Genomic DNA, 17,733 nt, shown 5'->3' with positions numbered 1-17,733 from the left:
AACTCTTTAATTTACTTGCAGGCATTGATCAATATGACAGAGATAGCATCATAAATGATTTTAAGAATGGGACCTGCAAACTTCTTGTTGCTACGTCTGTTGCTGCCCGAGGCCTAGATGTGAAACATCTGATTCTTGTAGTAAATTATAGCTGCCCCAACCATTATGAGGATTATGTACACAGAGCAGGACGGACTGGAAGAGCAGGCAACAAAGTAAAAATAATTGCTTTTAAAGTTGATTTCTATTATGTTAAAATACAAGTGTTTCTTTATGATTATAAAGAGGAGATAATAGGAGTTATGGGGACATCCTGAAAATCCTTCATCATCAGAGTATGGGGAATAGTTGATGTTCATCATTTATATACATATACATGTCTTAAGTGCTGTTCTCTGTAGGCATATAGTGTTAACCATTTGTGTCCCCAAAAGGTATTTTTCCCCACCTAAAAATTTCTGTATATACATGCGTGCATATAGTTCAAGATCTTTCATTGCTTTTTTTAAAATAAGGGATCATGAAATACACTGAGCCCACACCTATCACCCCTGTTCTCACCCCCCTATACACATGAATATTATTTGCTTTTTTGACTTATCTATATTCTGTTAAGTATATAGTTCTAACTCATTCTTTTTTTTTTTTTTTTTTTTTTTTTTTTTTTTTTTTCTTTTTTTGCGGTATGCGGGCCTCTCACTGTTGTGGCCTCCCCCGTTGCGGAGCACAGGCTCCGGATGCGCAGGCCCAGCGGCCATGGCTCACGGGCCCAGCCGCTCCGCGGCATATGGGATCCTCCCAGACCGGGGCACGAACCCGCATCCCCTGCATCGGCAGGCGGACTCTCAACCACTTGCGCCACCAGGGAGGCCCTAACTCATTCTTTTTGAAGGCAGCAGAATATTCCATTGTTGGAAGCATTGATGGTGATATATTTGACATTACAACCATGCACAGTTCTACATACTGAAGCAATAATAATATTAATTATTATGGAGTATTTATTAAATGCCCACCACTGTTCTGAGTGCTTTACATATATCATCTCATTTTATTCTCACAAATTCCCTTTGAAGTGGATAATATTACCCCTTTTAACAGATGAGAAAAGTTGAGGCACACTGACATTGCTACTTGACAAATTTACATAGCTAATAAGTAGTGATGGCATTTATTCTTTTAACCTGAGTTATTCTGTGGATTTGGGAAACTTTTTGTGTAAAGGGCCAGGTAGTTAAAACTGTAGCCTTTTTGGGCCACACACAGTCTCTGTCACATCGTGTGTGTGTGTGTGTGTGTGTGTGTGTGTGTGTACGTGTACACACAACCCTAAAAAATGTAATACCACTTTTAGTTCATGGGTCGTATAAAAGTAGGCCATGGGTCAAATCTGGTAACTAGGTACTCCTGAAATAAAATATTAAATCATGTTTTTAAATTTATAACAGTTCACTGGTAGAGTAGAGCATTTTGTGAAGATGGCAATCTAATTGTAGTTTGCTATTCCTCTACTTACAACTCCAGTCTTTCTCTTGCCTGAACCAAAAAGCTTCTGGGGATACCTGCATCCTTAGGCTTTAGAGAATCCCAGGGAAGTGATGTAGCTGACTTCATTTTTGTATATGTTAAAAACATATCAGATATACATGTGTGTATGTTTTTATATCTTTTAATTGGTCTTTAAAAAATATGGGAAACTTTATTATAGGACGTTAATACAGGTTAGCTGGGGTAGAGAGGTGCAGTAGGTAGTGGAGGAAGGGAATGCAAGCAAAAAGGGAGAAATAAGATATATTAGAGTTAATACTTATGACAGTGGAGTTGTGCATTTATGTAAAAATCACATGTATTTCCCTTTATGCAAAAAGAGATTAGAAATTTTCTGGTTTTGCTTATTTTTAAATATTAAACTTAGGTATTTCGCTTTGAACCATTAAAGAATTTAGTAGGACTCTTGTGGTCTTTGAAATTCTTTAGTAATGGAGTCATCTTAAAGAGTGTGACTCAGATTTTATCTTATTTGTGATCTAAGGAGGATTCATCTTGTTAGTGTTTAATAGTACCACTTTTTCATCATTCACTAGGGCTACGCCTATACTTTCATCACAGAAGATCAGGCTCGGTATGCTGGTGACATAATTAAAGCCCTTGAATTGTCAGGGACTGCAGTGCCACCTGATCTAGAGAAACTTTGGAGTGATTTCAAAGATCAACAGAAAGCTGTGAGTTTTTTAAGTCTCATTTTTATGCAAGTCATTGTGTTCTAAATCTTGAATATTTAATACCTGTAAATCTTGATAGGATTATTTTCATTTATCTCTTTAGAGAGGAAGGGAAAGGAGTGAAAACAAAATGCTCCCTTTTGCTTCAACTTAGTATTTTTTGTAGTCTACATAGAGTTCTTTTTTCTCACATGCTAGATGAAATGTTTTTGTTACATTGTCATACACCACCTTGAAAAATGTTTAATTGCCATAAATTCCTGAATATTAAAGTTCTTTATTATGAAATTAACTTTCTTGTTTTTCCTTGAAAGGAAGGGAAAATAATTAAAAAGAGTAGTGGGTTCTCTGGTAAGGGATTCAAGTTTGATGAAACGGAACAAGCTTTGGCAAATGAGAGAAAGAAGTTACAAAAAGCTGCTCTTGGTCTTCAAGATTCAGATGATGAGGATGCTGCAGTTGATGTAAGTATTGTTGTTCTAAGCCTTATTTTTACCAGTTGAAGCAATTATTCCTTTTGTACTGGAGGTTTTACCATAGGCTTGTTTAGTTAGCAGGTTACTGGAAACTTTTTGTTGTGTACCCTTCTCAGTTTTTTTCTATGTATACAGACGTATTCACATATGCCCGTATTTCTGTATTTTCATAAAAATGAGATCATACTGCTTTATAATCTTCTTTACAATAGTCCTATGTTGAAATCTTCCCTTTTAGTAAATTCACTCTTATGCTATTCTTTGGTTACATATTTCATTATATGGATGTTCCACTGTTTAATGAATCAAATCCCTATTTTTGAATATATGGAAACAAACATGTTTGTTTCCATATATTCTTTATTTGGAATATACTTGACTGTACTTCATCGCTCATTCTTGAACATTAAACCTTGCACATTCGTCGCAGTAAGTCTTGAGGATGAATGTATAAATGGAATTGCTAGGCCAAAGGGTATATCTAATTTGGTCTTAAAACGTTGTCAGATTGTTCTCCTGCAAGGTGAGTACCAGTTTGCACTCACAATAGTGTTATATAAGAGTGCCTGGCTCCCTGTATCTTTAACATCATTGGTACTGATATTGTTTTTTAATTTTTTACAATTTAATTGTTATACGACATCCTTATTACTAATAATAGTCAACATTTATTGAGTGCTACTAGGTGCCGTGTCCTGTGCAAAGTGCTTTACAGGGATTGTTTCATTTACTTCCTCACAATAGCTAGATGAGTGGATACTCAGAGTATTCCCATTTTATAATTGAGGAGACTGAGGCTTAGAAAGAAATAATAACCTTTTCAGATTTGCATAGCTGTTATGGGGAGGAGTTGGGATCTGTACCTATTCTGTTCTTACTTTAAAGCCCATGTTCTTAGCTTACGGACTTATTTGTAACCCAGTGAAAAGGGACCCTGAGGACTCGGCAAGTTAAGGGTTTCACAGAGTATTCTTTGGAGCGCTAATCCCAGGAGCTTGAGCTTTAGATGTTTTCATTATAAAATAATTTTGGAAAATCTGCCTAGTATATACCACTATTAGTGGTATCCTATCAAAGGATGTGAAAAGTCATTAATAAAATAATCTTATTTAACTTTATTTGACCCAGAAATCTTCCAACATATTTGATATTTGATCATAGAACTTTTTTTTTTGTTTTTGAAACATACCCTGTTAAACCTTAGCTCAGAACACAATTTAGGAAATCAGGAATTCAATCTGATCTTGTCATTTCAGGAAATGACCACACTGGCTGTTAAGCACAGCCAGGACCAGCACCAAGGTCTCCTATTAACTCTAGGCCATTTCTTACTAGCATACCATACTGGCTTAAAATTCAATTAAGTCAATATTTTAGTTATTTGTTACCATGTAACAAATCAATCCAAAACTTAGTAGGTTAAAACAAACATTTATTATCTCATGATTCCTGAGGGTTAGGAAATCTGGAGCAGTTTAGCCAAGTAGTTCTTACTTAGGGTCTCATGAGGTTGCACTCAAGCTGTTGTCCCAGGTTGCAGTTATCTGAAGGCTTCACTGATGCAAGACCATCTTCTTCAAAGATGGCTCAGTCACTTTCATGTTGGTAGGATGCCTCTGTTCTTCACTCTGCATTTGTATCCTTACAGCGTGGCAGCTGGCTCCCCCAGAATGAGTGATCCAAGAGAGAGCAAAGAGGAAGCCTTAGTACCTTTTATGACTAGTCTCTGAACTTACATACTGGCTTTTCCACTTTCTTTTGTCTGTTAGAAGCAAGTCACTAAGTCCAGCCCACATTTAAGGAGAGGCTCCACCTCTTGGAGGGAAGAGTATTAAAGAATATGTGGCTTTGTTTTTAAAACCACCTCAGTTTTTTTATGTTACTTAAACATTTTTTAAAAATCTCATAATGAAATATGTTGATTTTTTCCTTCTTGTTAAGATATTATATAAGTTTTGTAAAAAAAAATAGAGCAATACTAAAGTGAATAAAGTTAAAAGTAAAGTTACCCCTGTCAGCTAGCTCCATGTACCTTCCCCATTCCTGATTTATACATTTGTTTTGGATTTTAACACCATGTATGCTGTTTAATTTAAAAGGGTTAATTAAATGTTAGTTTAAAAGTAGTTGGTAACTCAAACCCCTTATTAGATAACATATTTTAAAAAGAAGATAAGTTGTCTGTTTCCATTTCAGTAAAAGGTCTTTCTAAATTAACCTAATTAATTTTAAACCCTGAAAAAAGCTTTCTCCTTATTTGAGATTTAAAATATTAGCCTAATTTTCAGCATTGCTCTTGCTTTGATGGGGAAACCAACCTTCATTTCTTTCCTTCCTTAAAGGAAAAAAGCAATAAAGGCTTTTTTTCCTGATTCTCTTACACAGTTTTTTAGGTAAATCCAATTGCATTTTTGGAGTGGGGAAGAATTTTAGGAACCCTGTTGTATGTAGCATTTGCCCTGGGAACCACTGACTGTATTTTTAGATGTCCACTGGTCTTGAGTTATTGCCCTTCGTCCAGCCTCTTTCATTGCAGTGTATGTAATTTGGCCTTAAGGCCTTGGCCTTGGAGCAACTCAGCTGCATCAAATTGTCTGCTCTGTCTTGACAGCACATGTTCTTCATTTACTGAATTGGGATGTATCTGTACCACTCAGGAGTCTGCTGAAGTGGTTCTTGCAGCCTTGTATCTCTGTTTCTTTCTTTCCTTCCTTCCTTCCTTCCTCCCTTCCTCCCTCCCCCCTCCTTCCTCCCTCCCTCCCCCCTCCTCCCTCCCTCCCCTCCCCTCTCCTCCCTCCCTCCCTCCCTCCCCTCTCCTCCCCTCTCCTCCCTTTCCTTTCCCCTTCCCCTCCTCTTCTCCCTCTATAAATTGGTATTTTTAATTAGATTTTTACTAATCCTTTTTCTTCTTGTTTAGATTGATGAGCAAATTGAAAGCATGTTTAATTCAAAGAAGAGAGTGAAGGATATGGCTGCTCCTGGAACATCTAGTGTTCCTGCTCCAACTGCAGGAAATGCTGAGAAGTTAGAAATTGCAAAGAGATTGGCTCTTAGAATCAATGCTCAGAAGAATTTGGGCATTGAGTCTCAGGTATTAAGTAATTTGTTCCAAGTCTTAGTACTTTTTGTAAGTTCTTTGATTTAAATGCTTTTCAGGAATTATGTCAGCACAAGTGAACAAGAAATTATTTTAGACATTGAGGTAGTAAGCATTTAACATTATCCTCAATACAGAATTCTTTAATTATTATATTTGGGTGATTTCTCTAGTGTAGTTAACTGAGGTCTTAATGCCTATTCTGGAAGGCCTAACTGTTAAGCATGTTAACCATGGATAATTTTATAAAGTAGTATTCTGATTGATCTTACCAAAATCCTAAAGAAATAACTCTTTTCTTTCTTTTCTGTTTATATTAGGTGGGTTATTGGGCACACAAACAATACCTTGGAAGTACGAATATCCAGTTACATAACTGAAACTAACATGGGTTTAGACAGTGGGAAAATGTGTTAAATATTTCACTTGCCTTGTTTCTCTTGGGAGTTTTTTGGTTAACTTATTTTTTTTTTTTGAAGTATAGTTGATTTGTAGTCTTGTGATAGTTTTTGCTGTACAGCAAAGTGATTCAGTTGTACATATATATATATTCTTACTCTTTTCCGTTATGATTTATTACAGGATATTGAATATAGTTCCCTCTGCTATACAATAGGACCTTCTTTATCCATTCTCTATATAATAGTTTGCATCTGCTAATCCCAAACTCCCAATCCATCCCTCCCCCAGCCCCCTTCCCCTTGGCAACCACAAACAAGTCTGTTCTCTGTGTCTGAGTCTGTTTCTGTTTTGTAGGTAGGTTCATTTGTGTCATATTTTAGATTCCACATATAAATAATATCATATGGTATTTGTCTTTCTCTTCCTGACTTACTTTGCTTAGTATGATAATCTCTAGGTTCATCATGTTGCTGCAAATGGCATTATTTCATTCTTTTTTATGGCTGAGTAGTATTCCATTGTGTGTATGTATATATGTACATGTATGTACGTGTGTGTGTGTGTTTGTATACACATACCACATCTTCTTTATCCATTCATGGACATTTAGGTTGTTTCCATGTCTTGGCTATTGTAAAGAGTGCTACTATGAACATAAGGGTGCATGTATCTTTTTGAATTACAGTTTTGTCCAGATATATGCCCAGGAGTGGGATTGCTGGATCATATGGCAACTCTACTTTCAGTTTTTTGATGAACCTCCATACTGTTCTCCATAGTTGCTGCACCAGTTTACATTCCCACCAAAGGTGTAGGAGGGTTCCCTTTTCTCCACACCCTCTCCAGCATTTTGGTTAACTTAATTTTTAACTGAGGTTAAACTTTCATAGCATTCCTAAAGAACAGTTTGTTAATTTGACAGTATTTTTAAGACTTTGAGAGTTTGGGGACCTGCAGGGCACTGTGTCCAGTAGCCTCGATAGGTTCAGGTCTGTAGTGTCCAAGTGGGATGACCAAGCTAGAGGCCAGTGGGCTGACCCAGTGAGGCAGCCACAGTCAAGGCTCTGAGCCTTGGGTCTCTGCATCTGCTTTATTTAGCCAGTGAGTTACTATGAAGTGTTTACTGTACTCAAGCCTGTGCCTCTTCTGACAACAGGGACACAGCACCTCACCTAATATTCTCTTGGATTATTGCTACTAATAACTCTTTATTGTGAAAGCAAATGGCTCTGACTTTTCACTGTTGTTGGAAGAGCTTGAGCTGTAAGTTGTGTATTACCCACGGAAGAATTATCTCTTCATTAGGCACATAGTAAAATTTAAGTTCAAATTTTAAAAAATGTGTTGAGTAAAGTCATTTACTGTAATTTATAGAATGTTGGGTTGGTCCATGGGGGGAGGAAGAGCTCAGTGGTGGTAGTGGGCAAAGATTCTGATTCAGAGGAAACTCCTAGTAGCCACAAAGTATGTAAATGATTTTAGAAATATTATACTATATTTGATATCAAGACTTACCTAATTATCTATGATTCAGTAGAATTTTTAATGTAGAATTGAATATTCTTGTTTTCTCATCAAGTAAGGGAGATATATTAAACTGTCTGTTATAAATATACTGTTAAATTGCACTTACGGGTAGCACTTTACACTAGAAAGGTGCTTTTAGTTAGTGGCTTTCCAGAGAATACTTTGTGGTGGGATCTTTGGTCTTGTCTCTGCCTTCATTTGAGATTTGACTGTAGGTCTTCTTTAACTGCAGGATGTGATGCAGCAGGCCACCAATGCAATTCTCAGAGGTGGCACCATCCTGGCTCCCACTGTCTCTGCAAAAACCATTGCAGAGCAACTTGCTGAAAAGATCAATGCCAAGCTTAATTATGTGCCTTTGGAGAAACAAGAAGAGGAGAGACAGGATGGTGGACAGAATGAATCTTTTAAGAGATATGAAGAAGAATTAGAGATCAATGACTTCCCACAGGCAAGTAACAGATTTAAACTTTTTTTTTTTTATTGTAGAGTAAAAACTCCTTTTTTAGGAGCGAAAATGCCTTGTTTAAAACCCATGAAGATTTAAATGGCTGCTTTACTTTTTATCTAGATGGGGAGACAACACTAGAAATTCCATTTTTATGATTATGTTCTAGTTACATTAGAATCTAAATGAATTTATGATGTAGGTGTTAATTATAATCTTAATATTGACCATAATATGATTTAGTTAACCTGTTCTTTTTCAGTACATCAGGTTTCTTTATTCTGTTGTAAAGTGATTTTTCCCCCCACTCTTTTTTATTTTTTATTTTTTAACATCTTTATTGGAGTATAATTGTTCCCCCACTCTTTATTTCATAGACTGCTAGGTGGAAAGTTACCTCTAAGGAAGCTCTGCAGAGAATCAGTGAATATTCTGAAGCTGCAATTACAATCAGAGGAACATACTTCCCACCTGGCAAAGAACCCAAGGAAGGAGAGCGGAAAATTTACTTGGCAATTGAAAGTATGTACTGTTCATTCTGTTTCAATCTTGAGTTAGATCACAGTTGATATAGATGTAATAGACACAGAAAGAATATGAGGTCAGTTCTAGAGAGGACTGAAAATGAGGAACACCTATAAGAAAAAAAATAGTTTCATCTATCATTGTGGTCTTTATTTAGAAGTTTAGTACATATATAGAGGTGAATGATCTGTGTTTGGGACTCTTTCAGTTTTGACAATTTGGTCAAATTGAAAATCACTCTATAAGAAAACGTGTATTTTCAGGACTGGTCTGTTTATGCTTCCAGTAAGTAGAACATTCAGGCCAAAGTTTAGGTTAGAAAGTAAATCAACTATATATAATAGTCCACTTAATGCTTGTTTATCCAAGCAAATATTGCCTGGCCAATGGGGGCTACTCTTTGTTGCGGTGTGCAGGCTTCTCATTGCGGTGGCATCTCTGATTGTGGAGCAAGGGCTCTGGGCGGATGGGCTTCAGTAGTTGCAGCACACGGGTTGTAGAGCACAGGCTCAGTAGTTGTGGCACACGGGCTTAGTTGCTCCGCAACGTGGGATCTTCCCGGACCAGGGCCCGAACCCATGTCCCCTGCATTGGCAGGCGGATTCTTAACCACTGCGCCACCAAGGAAGTCCCTTAAAGGGTATAAGTAATGTGTTATCTAAGAGTGATCAGGTGTGTTTTTTAACCTTATTTTATACATTCATGAATGAATTCAAAAGACAGTTTCCAGTTTGATTTTTTTCCTACTTTGTTATCTACTGCATGGTAGGTAACTTGTCTCCCTTCATTTATATTTAATTTGAACTTTTTTTTTTTTTTTTTTTTTTGTGGTACGCGGGCCTCTCACTGTTGCGGCCTCTCCCGTTGCGGAGCACAGGCTCCGGATGCGCAGGCTCAGCGGCCATGGCTCACGGGCCTAGCCGCTCCGCGGCCTGTGGGATCTTCCTGGACTGGGGCACGAACCCGTGTCCCCTGCATCGGCAGGCGGACTCTCAACCACTGCGCCACCAAGGAAGCCCTGAACATTTTTATAATAGATTTTTAAGCATAGACCAGCCACAGATCCATTTCATCTATTTAATGAACTAAATTTTTTTTTTTTTTTTGCGGTACGTGGGCCTCTCACTGTCGTGGCCTCTCCCGTTGCGGAGCGCAGGCTCCGGACGCGCAGGCTCAGCGGCCATGGCTCACGGGCCCAGCCCCTCCGCGGCATGTGGGATCCTCCCGGACCGGGGCACGAACCCGTGTCCCCTGCATCGGCAGGCAGACTCTCAACCAGTGCGCCACCAGGGAAGCCCTGAACTAAATATTTTTTGAACACTGGTGTTGGAGCTGTGAAGAGGTGTTTTACTCCATGTGTCATGTAAATCCAGAGTCTGCATACCTACTGCTTAAATGGCTTAGCTGGCTGCAAAGGAGCTCTCCCACACCTTGTATAATCTTAAACACCAGTCTAGTCCTTTGAGTTATACACATCACTTCTAACAAGGAAGCCTTACTTGATCTCATTTCACCACTCTGTAGCTCTTTACTTGCTTTGTTTTTCTTCACAGGACTCATTACATAGAAATTGTAGTATATTTTTACTTGTTTCTGTCTCCCCTACTAGAGCTCTGTCAATGCAGTGACTTTATCATCTGCTGTATTCCCAGTGTCTGACACATGGTAGGCACTTGATAAATTTTCTGAATAATGCATCTGATCATGCTTTAGAGCCACTTCTCTTCTGCACACAAAATATTATTTGACAGGCATATCCATGTGATCTCTCTAAAGCCACAACGTCCAAAAAAACTCTGATGGCTATGGAGCACTTGAAATACGGCCAGTGTGACCAAGAAATTTTAAATTTAATTTAATTTTTATTAACTTAAATCTAAATAGCCACATAGCTGATGGCTACTGAATTGGCTAGCTCAGCTCTAAAGTTTGTTGCTGGAAAGATCAGTGGAAGTATAAACTGTGAAAGTATATTGTAAATAAGGCTTATCACTAGTTAGTATTTTCTTGTTATATTTTGGCATTCCTTTGATTTAAATAAATATAAACTAAAAATAATTTAAATATATATGAGGCCTTTTTTTTTTTTTTTTTTTTTTTGCGGTACGCGGGCCTCTCACTGTTGTGGCCTCTCCCGTTGCGGAGCACAGGCTCCGGACACGCAGGCTCAGCGGCCATGGCTCACTGGCCCAGCCGCTCGGCAGCATGTGGGATCTTCCCGGACCGGGGCACGAACCCATGTCCCCTGCATCGGCAGGCGGACTGTCAACCACTGCGCCACCAGGGAAGCCCGAGGACATATTTTTAGGGTTTGATTCTTTCCTGGCCAAAACAAAGAGAATTTCACAGATGTGAAAGTAAATTAGTACTGTGCCTATTTACTTTACTTTTAACTGGTGACCTCAAATTGTTTTTGTGTGACTTCTTAACATAAAAACTACAAGAAGAGAAATGCACGTGCAGTGTGCATCCCATTTACCCTAAGTAGAAGTTGTTTGCCTGGTCAAAATGCTTGATAGGATCAGAGTAAGTTAAAAAACAGAAAAGTTTTGTTACCAGGATTGAGCTGGGTTTTTGTTTTTGTTTTTTTCTCCTTTAATAAGGGTTTGCCTGGTTGATGTAAGGTTTTTATTAGTTTCTGAGTTCTGATAAAATTGATTTTAACAGTTTTTGCAAGTTTATTCACTGCTTTTGTGGAGGGACAGGCTTTTGAAGTTCCCTCCTGTGCCATTTTCACTGATATCACTCTCACTTTTGGACTTTTAAAAATGAATAATGATGAATTGTGGCAAAGGTAAAACTCAGATATAGCCTTTATGTTTTCCATATTATTGAAATTCTACCTTTACAGTACAGTAAGATTCATACATATGTTAAATGGTGTGCAAAGAATGTGGGTCCAGAACTAGGCAAGTTGTATTTTTTTGTTTGTGATTGTGACTGAGAAACTGGATCATATCTATTTCAAGTCAGGTTTTTAAATAGCACCCTTTTATGTATCCTGAAAGACTTTCGCTCTGCCAATGACTCAGTGTGTTTCTGAATCATGTGACACTGTTCCTTATTGTGAGGCAAAATGCGGGTTGCTGGCACCTCAGCGTTCAAGGAGAGAAAATTACACTGACATCTTTCTGCACTTGGAACTGGACAGCTCTCTCTTACTACTGTGTTCATTAGGCCATACAGGATGTCATTCAGTAGAATCTGATGATAAAACCTTTGGTAAACATGGAGTCATCCTTATATATTCAGCTTGAATGTCATAGGTGTCATTTGAGCAAAACCAGTATTGTATTTTTTTTTGCAGTAACATAACTGTAGTTTATTCTGAATATCTCTAAGATTTCAAAACCAGTATTTTAAATGACTGCCTTTTAAAGAGGTAAATCAGAGATGATTGCTTGCTTTGAAAAAGGATCCCATATATAATTTATTAATTTAAAGGTAATTATACTTATTTAGTGTAGTATAATTAATGTATGCCAGGTTTAATTTGTATATAACTTTATCAGAACACATCTCCTGTACTACCAAGTGAAGTGAAATGAGAAGCCCACAGCTTCTGCTGACTTTTCCATCCACCTAAAATGGTTCTGGGTGCTTCTTTCCACTGTCAACTTGTATTTAGGAAGTAGCATCTAATTTTTATAATCTAAGCAAGGTTTTTCTCCCCCAGTAAAAAGATAACCTTGTCAGAAATGAATCTTGAGAATTCTGGCAACATAAATACGCTAAATAAGAGCTGGAGATCGGTAATTAAAACGACCTAAATCTTTGAGAATTTTCATAGATGATTAGATTTAAAGGATCTTTTAGTTTTTGAAACTCCAACCAAATCAACTGAACACTAATAGGATGAAAACAGGTGTTGGAAGGAGCCTAGTGTCATCTGTTTCTAGTTCTGTAATTGGAGGGACCCCACTGCCTGGCTCCTTAGAGGCTCTGTGTGGCTCAGCAGCTCCCGGCAGTGCGAAGGAGAACAGGAAGGACGTACGTGCCTAGCCAGCCTGTATAGTTTATAGCCTGTTTTGTGACCCGCTGTTTTTACTAGTGGAGAATCCCTTAAAAGCAGCCAGAGTTGTTTGGGGACCAATGAAAGGAAATGCCACTTTTTCATGACAGCTTATAAACATATGTAACCTATTACCTAAAGAAGCTGTGTCAGTCAAAAATTTAAACTGGTCCAAATGGTCAGGCTCTAACTAACGCAGGAAAATTGCTCTTCACTTGGAGCTGGGTGGGAGTATCATTTTCTTTCTTTTTAAAACAGCAGAGAATGTCAACAGGCTACACATCAACTCATGCCAAGTAGCATATTTTCCTCCTGAATTTCATTTTTTTAATAATTTTCATTCTGGCTTGGCTCTTGATTATACCCTTGGCTTCACATTCATCTACCTCTCTTCCCTTCCAGCACCCACAGCTTTAAAATGTTGTGGTCAGTGGCTGGTCGAGGTGTAGGGCTTAAATTAGATTAGATATGTTGCTCTGACTTCACAGCCATACTCATGGCCCTTTCCTTCCTGTTGTTAAACTGTTTCTTTTTCTTCCTCCTCCTTCTCCTCCTCTTATTTCTCCACTTCCTCCTCCTCCCCTCCCCCTCTCATTTCTTTTCCTCCTCTTCTCCCTCTCACTCCTCCCTTCCTCCTCTCCTCTCCTCTCTCTATGGGTTTGAAAAAGTTAGCATATCTAATAAGGGGGGAAATTTTCCCATTCCTTGTGAATTGTTTTCCTTATTTGATTTTCTTATATAAAATGATAAAAACAGGACTTCCCCAGTGGTTCAGTGGTTAAGACTTCGAGCTTCTACTGCAGGGGACATAGGTTCGATCTCTGGTCGGGGAAGTTCCACATGCCATGCGGGGCAAAGAAAAAAAAATTTTTTTTTAATGATAAGAACATAGTTCTCTACAACCCCAGTTCTTTTTTTATTCTTTGACATTTCACTCCTAGTCCTTAATCTCTAGTCTGCTTCTTTGGTCCAGCTCTATTCCTTTTATAAGTGTGTACCGTGTTACCTCTCTAGACGTACCTACTTCCTGGCACTGTCCCTTGGCTTCAAATCCCTCCACACTTACCCTTGATGGCTCTCTTCGTCTCTCTTCTACTTCTGCTCCTTGTTTCCATTGGCCTTACTGAAATTTCCAACTTGGTGTCCCCTGAGCACCTCAGCCACAATGATCTCAGAATCGAATTTCGTCCACTATCACTGCTAATAGTAGCACCTGTTCTTCCTCTTGGATTCAGTATCTCCTTTATTGCCTGTTATTTTCTTTACTTGCTACTCAGCTCTTAGCATCTTTGTTCCTCTTCTTCACTGTTCACATCTAGTCAGAAAAATCGTCTTGTCCATTCTACCTTAAAAATGTGCTTTCAGGGGCTTCCCTGGTGGCGCAGTGGTTGAGAGTCTGCCTTCCGATGCACGGGACACGGGTTCGTGCCCTGGTCCAGGAAGATCCCACATGCCGTGGAGCGGCTGGGCCCATGAGCCATGGCCGCTGAGCCTGCGCGTCCGGAGCCTGTGCTCCGCAACGGGAGAGGCCACAATAGTGAGAGGCCCGCGTACCGCAAAAAAAAAAAAAAAAAAGTGCTTTCAGGGACTTCCCTGGTGGTCCAGTGGTTAAGACTCCACGCTTCCACTGCTGGGGGCAGGGGTTCAGTTCCTTCTCAGGGAACTAAGATTCCGCACGCCGCACACGTGGCCAAAAAAAAAAAAAATGTGCTTTCATGATGGTATGAACACAATGCTGTGAGAGCCCTAAGGGAAAAAACACTTAACCCCACCTGGAGAAGTTAGGGAAAGCTTCTTGGAAGAAGTGATATTTAAAAGTTGCTCTGGGGACTTCCCTGGTGGCGCAGTGGTTAAGAATCCGCCTGCCAGTGCAGGGGACATGGGTTCGAGACCTGGTCTCGGAAGATCCCACATGCTGTGGAGCAACTAAGCCCGTGTGCCACAACTACCGAGCCTGCACTCTAGAGCCCGCGTGCCTAGAGCCTGTGTTCTGCAACAAGAGAAGCCTGCACACTGCAACGAAGAGTAGCCCCCGCTTGCCACAACTAGAGAAAGCCTGTGCACAGCAATGAAGACCCAATGCAGTGAAAAATAAATAAATAAAATTTTATTAAAAAAAAAAAGTTGCTCTGGTAGACTACTTACTACCTACTCATCTTGCTGTAATATCTTTACAAGTTTGTTTTTCTAGTAGCCCAAAAGATCATAAAGAGATGAATGAGTACTTTGTATAATGAATCTCTTATAGCATACATGGTGGGTGCTTTAATGTTTCTTGAATTTATAACTATACAAATGTCTCCAGCCTACCTCATCTACTTGGCTATCTTGCTGTGTTCTTTCACACACTTTTTAAATTTTTCAACCATGCTCTACTTCTCTTACTTTCCAGTAGTTAAGCATGACTTTCTTAATCTGTACCATTACACACATGATTCTCTTTGTAAAATACTTTTCATGTCATCTCTCCTCCTCCAACTTGGCTAGTCCTCCATTCATCTTTAAGACTTTGCTCAGGTGACACTATTCCAAAACATTTGCTGACTTCAAAGAGCATAATGAACATCCAATAAATATTTGCTAAATAAATGAACGTAGGAAGTTATATTTTCCTTTTACTTCTTCTTCTTCTCTTCTGGACAAATTGCGAATTATCTTTTCTTTGCATACCAACGTACCAAGAACTTGTAACACTAGTACTCACTAACCTTAACACTCTTAACACTAACTTCACTGGCTACTTTTGAAACTCTAAAAGTAATCATAATAGTAAGTAGCCATGATACAATGTAGATGATGTTCCACCAGGTATTGAAAGACTATCTTGGCAAGTAGTACAATGTTGCTGAAAGTCACCTACTGATCTCTATGCAGTGGATAAACACCCAGCATAATTCTAGTAATACAAATAATGTTCTCCACTCACTCATCAGGTGCCAATGAACTGGCTGTGCAGAAAGCAAAGGCAGAAATCACCAGGCTTATAAAAGAAGAACTGATCCGGCTGGTGAGTGAAAACCTCAAGGATTTATTTATTTGTTTTAATAAATGTTTTATTGAACTATAATATAAATAAGAAAAGTAGACAAATGATATACATATAGTTTGATGAATTTTCACAGAATAAGCACACTGATGTGATCACTACCCAGTTGAAGAAATATAGAACATCACCAGTATCCCAGAAGCCCTGCTTATGCCCCTCCTTGTCACTATTCATTGCCCCCAAATGTAACATTATTCTGACTTTCAACATTGCAGATTAGTTTCGCCTATTTTTGAATTCCATATAAGTGGAATCAAATGCTGTGTACTCTTTTATATCTGATTTCTTTCACTCAACATTACTTTGAGGAAATCAGTAGTATTAAATAGTACATGTGAATATACCACAGTTAATTTATGTTTTAGACTTTGAGGTCATTTTAGTTTTTGGTCTTTATGAATAATGCTTCTATGAACATTCTTCCATGTCTCTTTGGTACCCGTTAGTATATTTTTTTCTTGAGTACATACCTTGGACTAGAATTGCTAGTTATAGGGTATGTGTAGTTTAGCAGAGTAGCTACATCAGTTTACATTGCCTTCAGCAGTGTATGAAAATTCCAGTTTCTCTACATTTTTGCCAGTGTTTTTAAACTTAGGTGTTTTGAGTGTTTTTAAACTTAGATGAGGACTTAATTTGATTTTGGATAAAGTGGCCTTTTATAGACCACCTTTCCAAAGGAAGCAGACACATCCCTGTAAACTCTCCCTACAATGTGTACATTGGGATGAGGACCCTTTGAAAGGAAACTTTATCCTTTCTCTAAGAATGTGTTTTTGAGGGCTTTTCTAAAATTTCCCTTACAGAACATTCTTTTGGGTGGATAAAAAATTTAAAGAATAGAAGGTACACAAAAAAAGAGGGAAGAATAAAAACAACGTTTAAATCAAATTACTTTCACCAAGGAGTGATAGAAAAAGAATGCCACCACCATTAAGTTGGTTCAGAACCGTTGTTAAGGAGCAGTCGAGTGAACACAGGGAGATGATTGTTGAATAGTTCTTTCTTCCTCAATATAATATTAATATTTTTTATTTTAAATATCTGATAGTTTTATAAGTTTGTAAAGGAAATTACTTAACATGTTTCTTTTTTTTTTTCTCCCTTTTACTGATCATATGCCTTTTATTTTCTCTTGTAGCAAAATTCATACCAACCAACAAATAAAGGAAGATACAAAGTCTTATAAAACATCTGGAAAAAACTTTTTACCTGTGCTGGTCTGTGATACATGTGGCAATTGTTGTCTACAGTTTACAGTGTATTTTAAGTTAAGATTTTTAAAATTCTGTCTTGCTGATTTTTTTTTTTTAAATACAAGAAACCAGTATTTGCTAACGAATCTTCTTTCAGTAAGTATCCCCAGAATTATCAAACTATATTTAAAGTTTTCATTAAAGTGCCCTTTAATGTAAATCTGGATAATATTCCAGAAGCGTAAGAAAATTAAAATATTTGGACTTTCCATTGAAGGAAATAAAATATATAAGTCGCTAAGGGGCTATTCACCTTATCTTCTTGCAATGAAATTGTGATAATCTCCTCAGAAAAGGTAAAATTCTCTAATTTTGCGACCACCTTGAGCTTATATCTTACTTGACTCAGTGGAACAATATGAACTATATTTAATAACATTATAATAGAATTTTTACAAAATGTGTTCACAGTTTTTGTTTCAATTTTTATTATCATGTATGGGCCATAGTTGGACTGGTTTTTGGTTTTGTAAAATTAAAAATTTGTAGTATAAGAATTTTTTGCATTCCTTTACACTGCTAAGAGTTTTAGTATTTACTGCTTTTAGGTTCCCCTCACAACCTCTGGCTCTGTGCCTAGCTACTAACTCTTTTCTAATCTTCCTTAAAAGAAAGTGATTTGTAGCCTATAAATATTAATATGATTGTTTTTTCCCCCTGAAAGTGTTCGTTTATGCATCTGTACATACAAACACATACCAATCTGATTTTTCTTCAGGATT

At 37.9% G+C, this 17,733-nt stretch overlaps 1 protein-coding gene across 1 annotated transcript in view; it reads left to right on the top strand.

Moving 5' to 3' along the window:
• Nucleotides 1-17,508, top strand: part of DDX46 (DEAD-box helicase 46) — a 53,769-nt gene extending 36,261 nt beyond the window's left edge. The window contains exons 16-23 of the mRNA XM_082621172.1: nucleotides 22-215; nucleotides 2,085-2,222; nucleotides 2,537-2,686; nucleotides 5,616-5,789; nucleotides 7,957-8,175; nucleotides 8,550-8,694; nucleotides 15,643-15,716; nucleotides 16,897-17,508. Coding sequence (XP_082477298.1) covers nucleotides 22-215; nucleotides 2,085-2,222; nucleotides 2,537-2,686; nucleotides 5,616-5,789; nucleotides 7,957-8,175; nucleotides 8,550-8,694; nucleotides 15,643-15,716; nucleotides 16,897-16,944 — 1,142 coding nt within the window. The 3' untranslated portion in view covers nucleotides 16,945-17,508. The remainder of the gene's footprint in view (nucleotides 1-21; nucleotides 216-2,084; nucleotides 2,223-2,536; nucleotides 2,687-5,615; nucleotides 5,790-7,956; nucleotides 8,176-8,549; nucleotides 8,695-15,642; nucleotides 15,717-16,896) is intronic.
• Nucleotides 17,509-17,733: the final 225 nt, after the last annotated feature.

Source organism: Mesoplodon mirus (assembly GCF_964341445.2).
Source record: "Mesoplodon mirus genome assembly, chromosome: 5".
Taxonomy (NCBI): domain Eukaryota; kingdom Metazoa; phylum Chordata; class Mammalia; order Artiodactyla; family Ziphiidae; genus Mesoplodon; species Mesoplodon mirus.
Note: the sequence above shows the minus strand (reverse complement) of the source record. Positions and strands in the feature narration are given on the sequence as shown.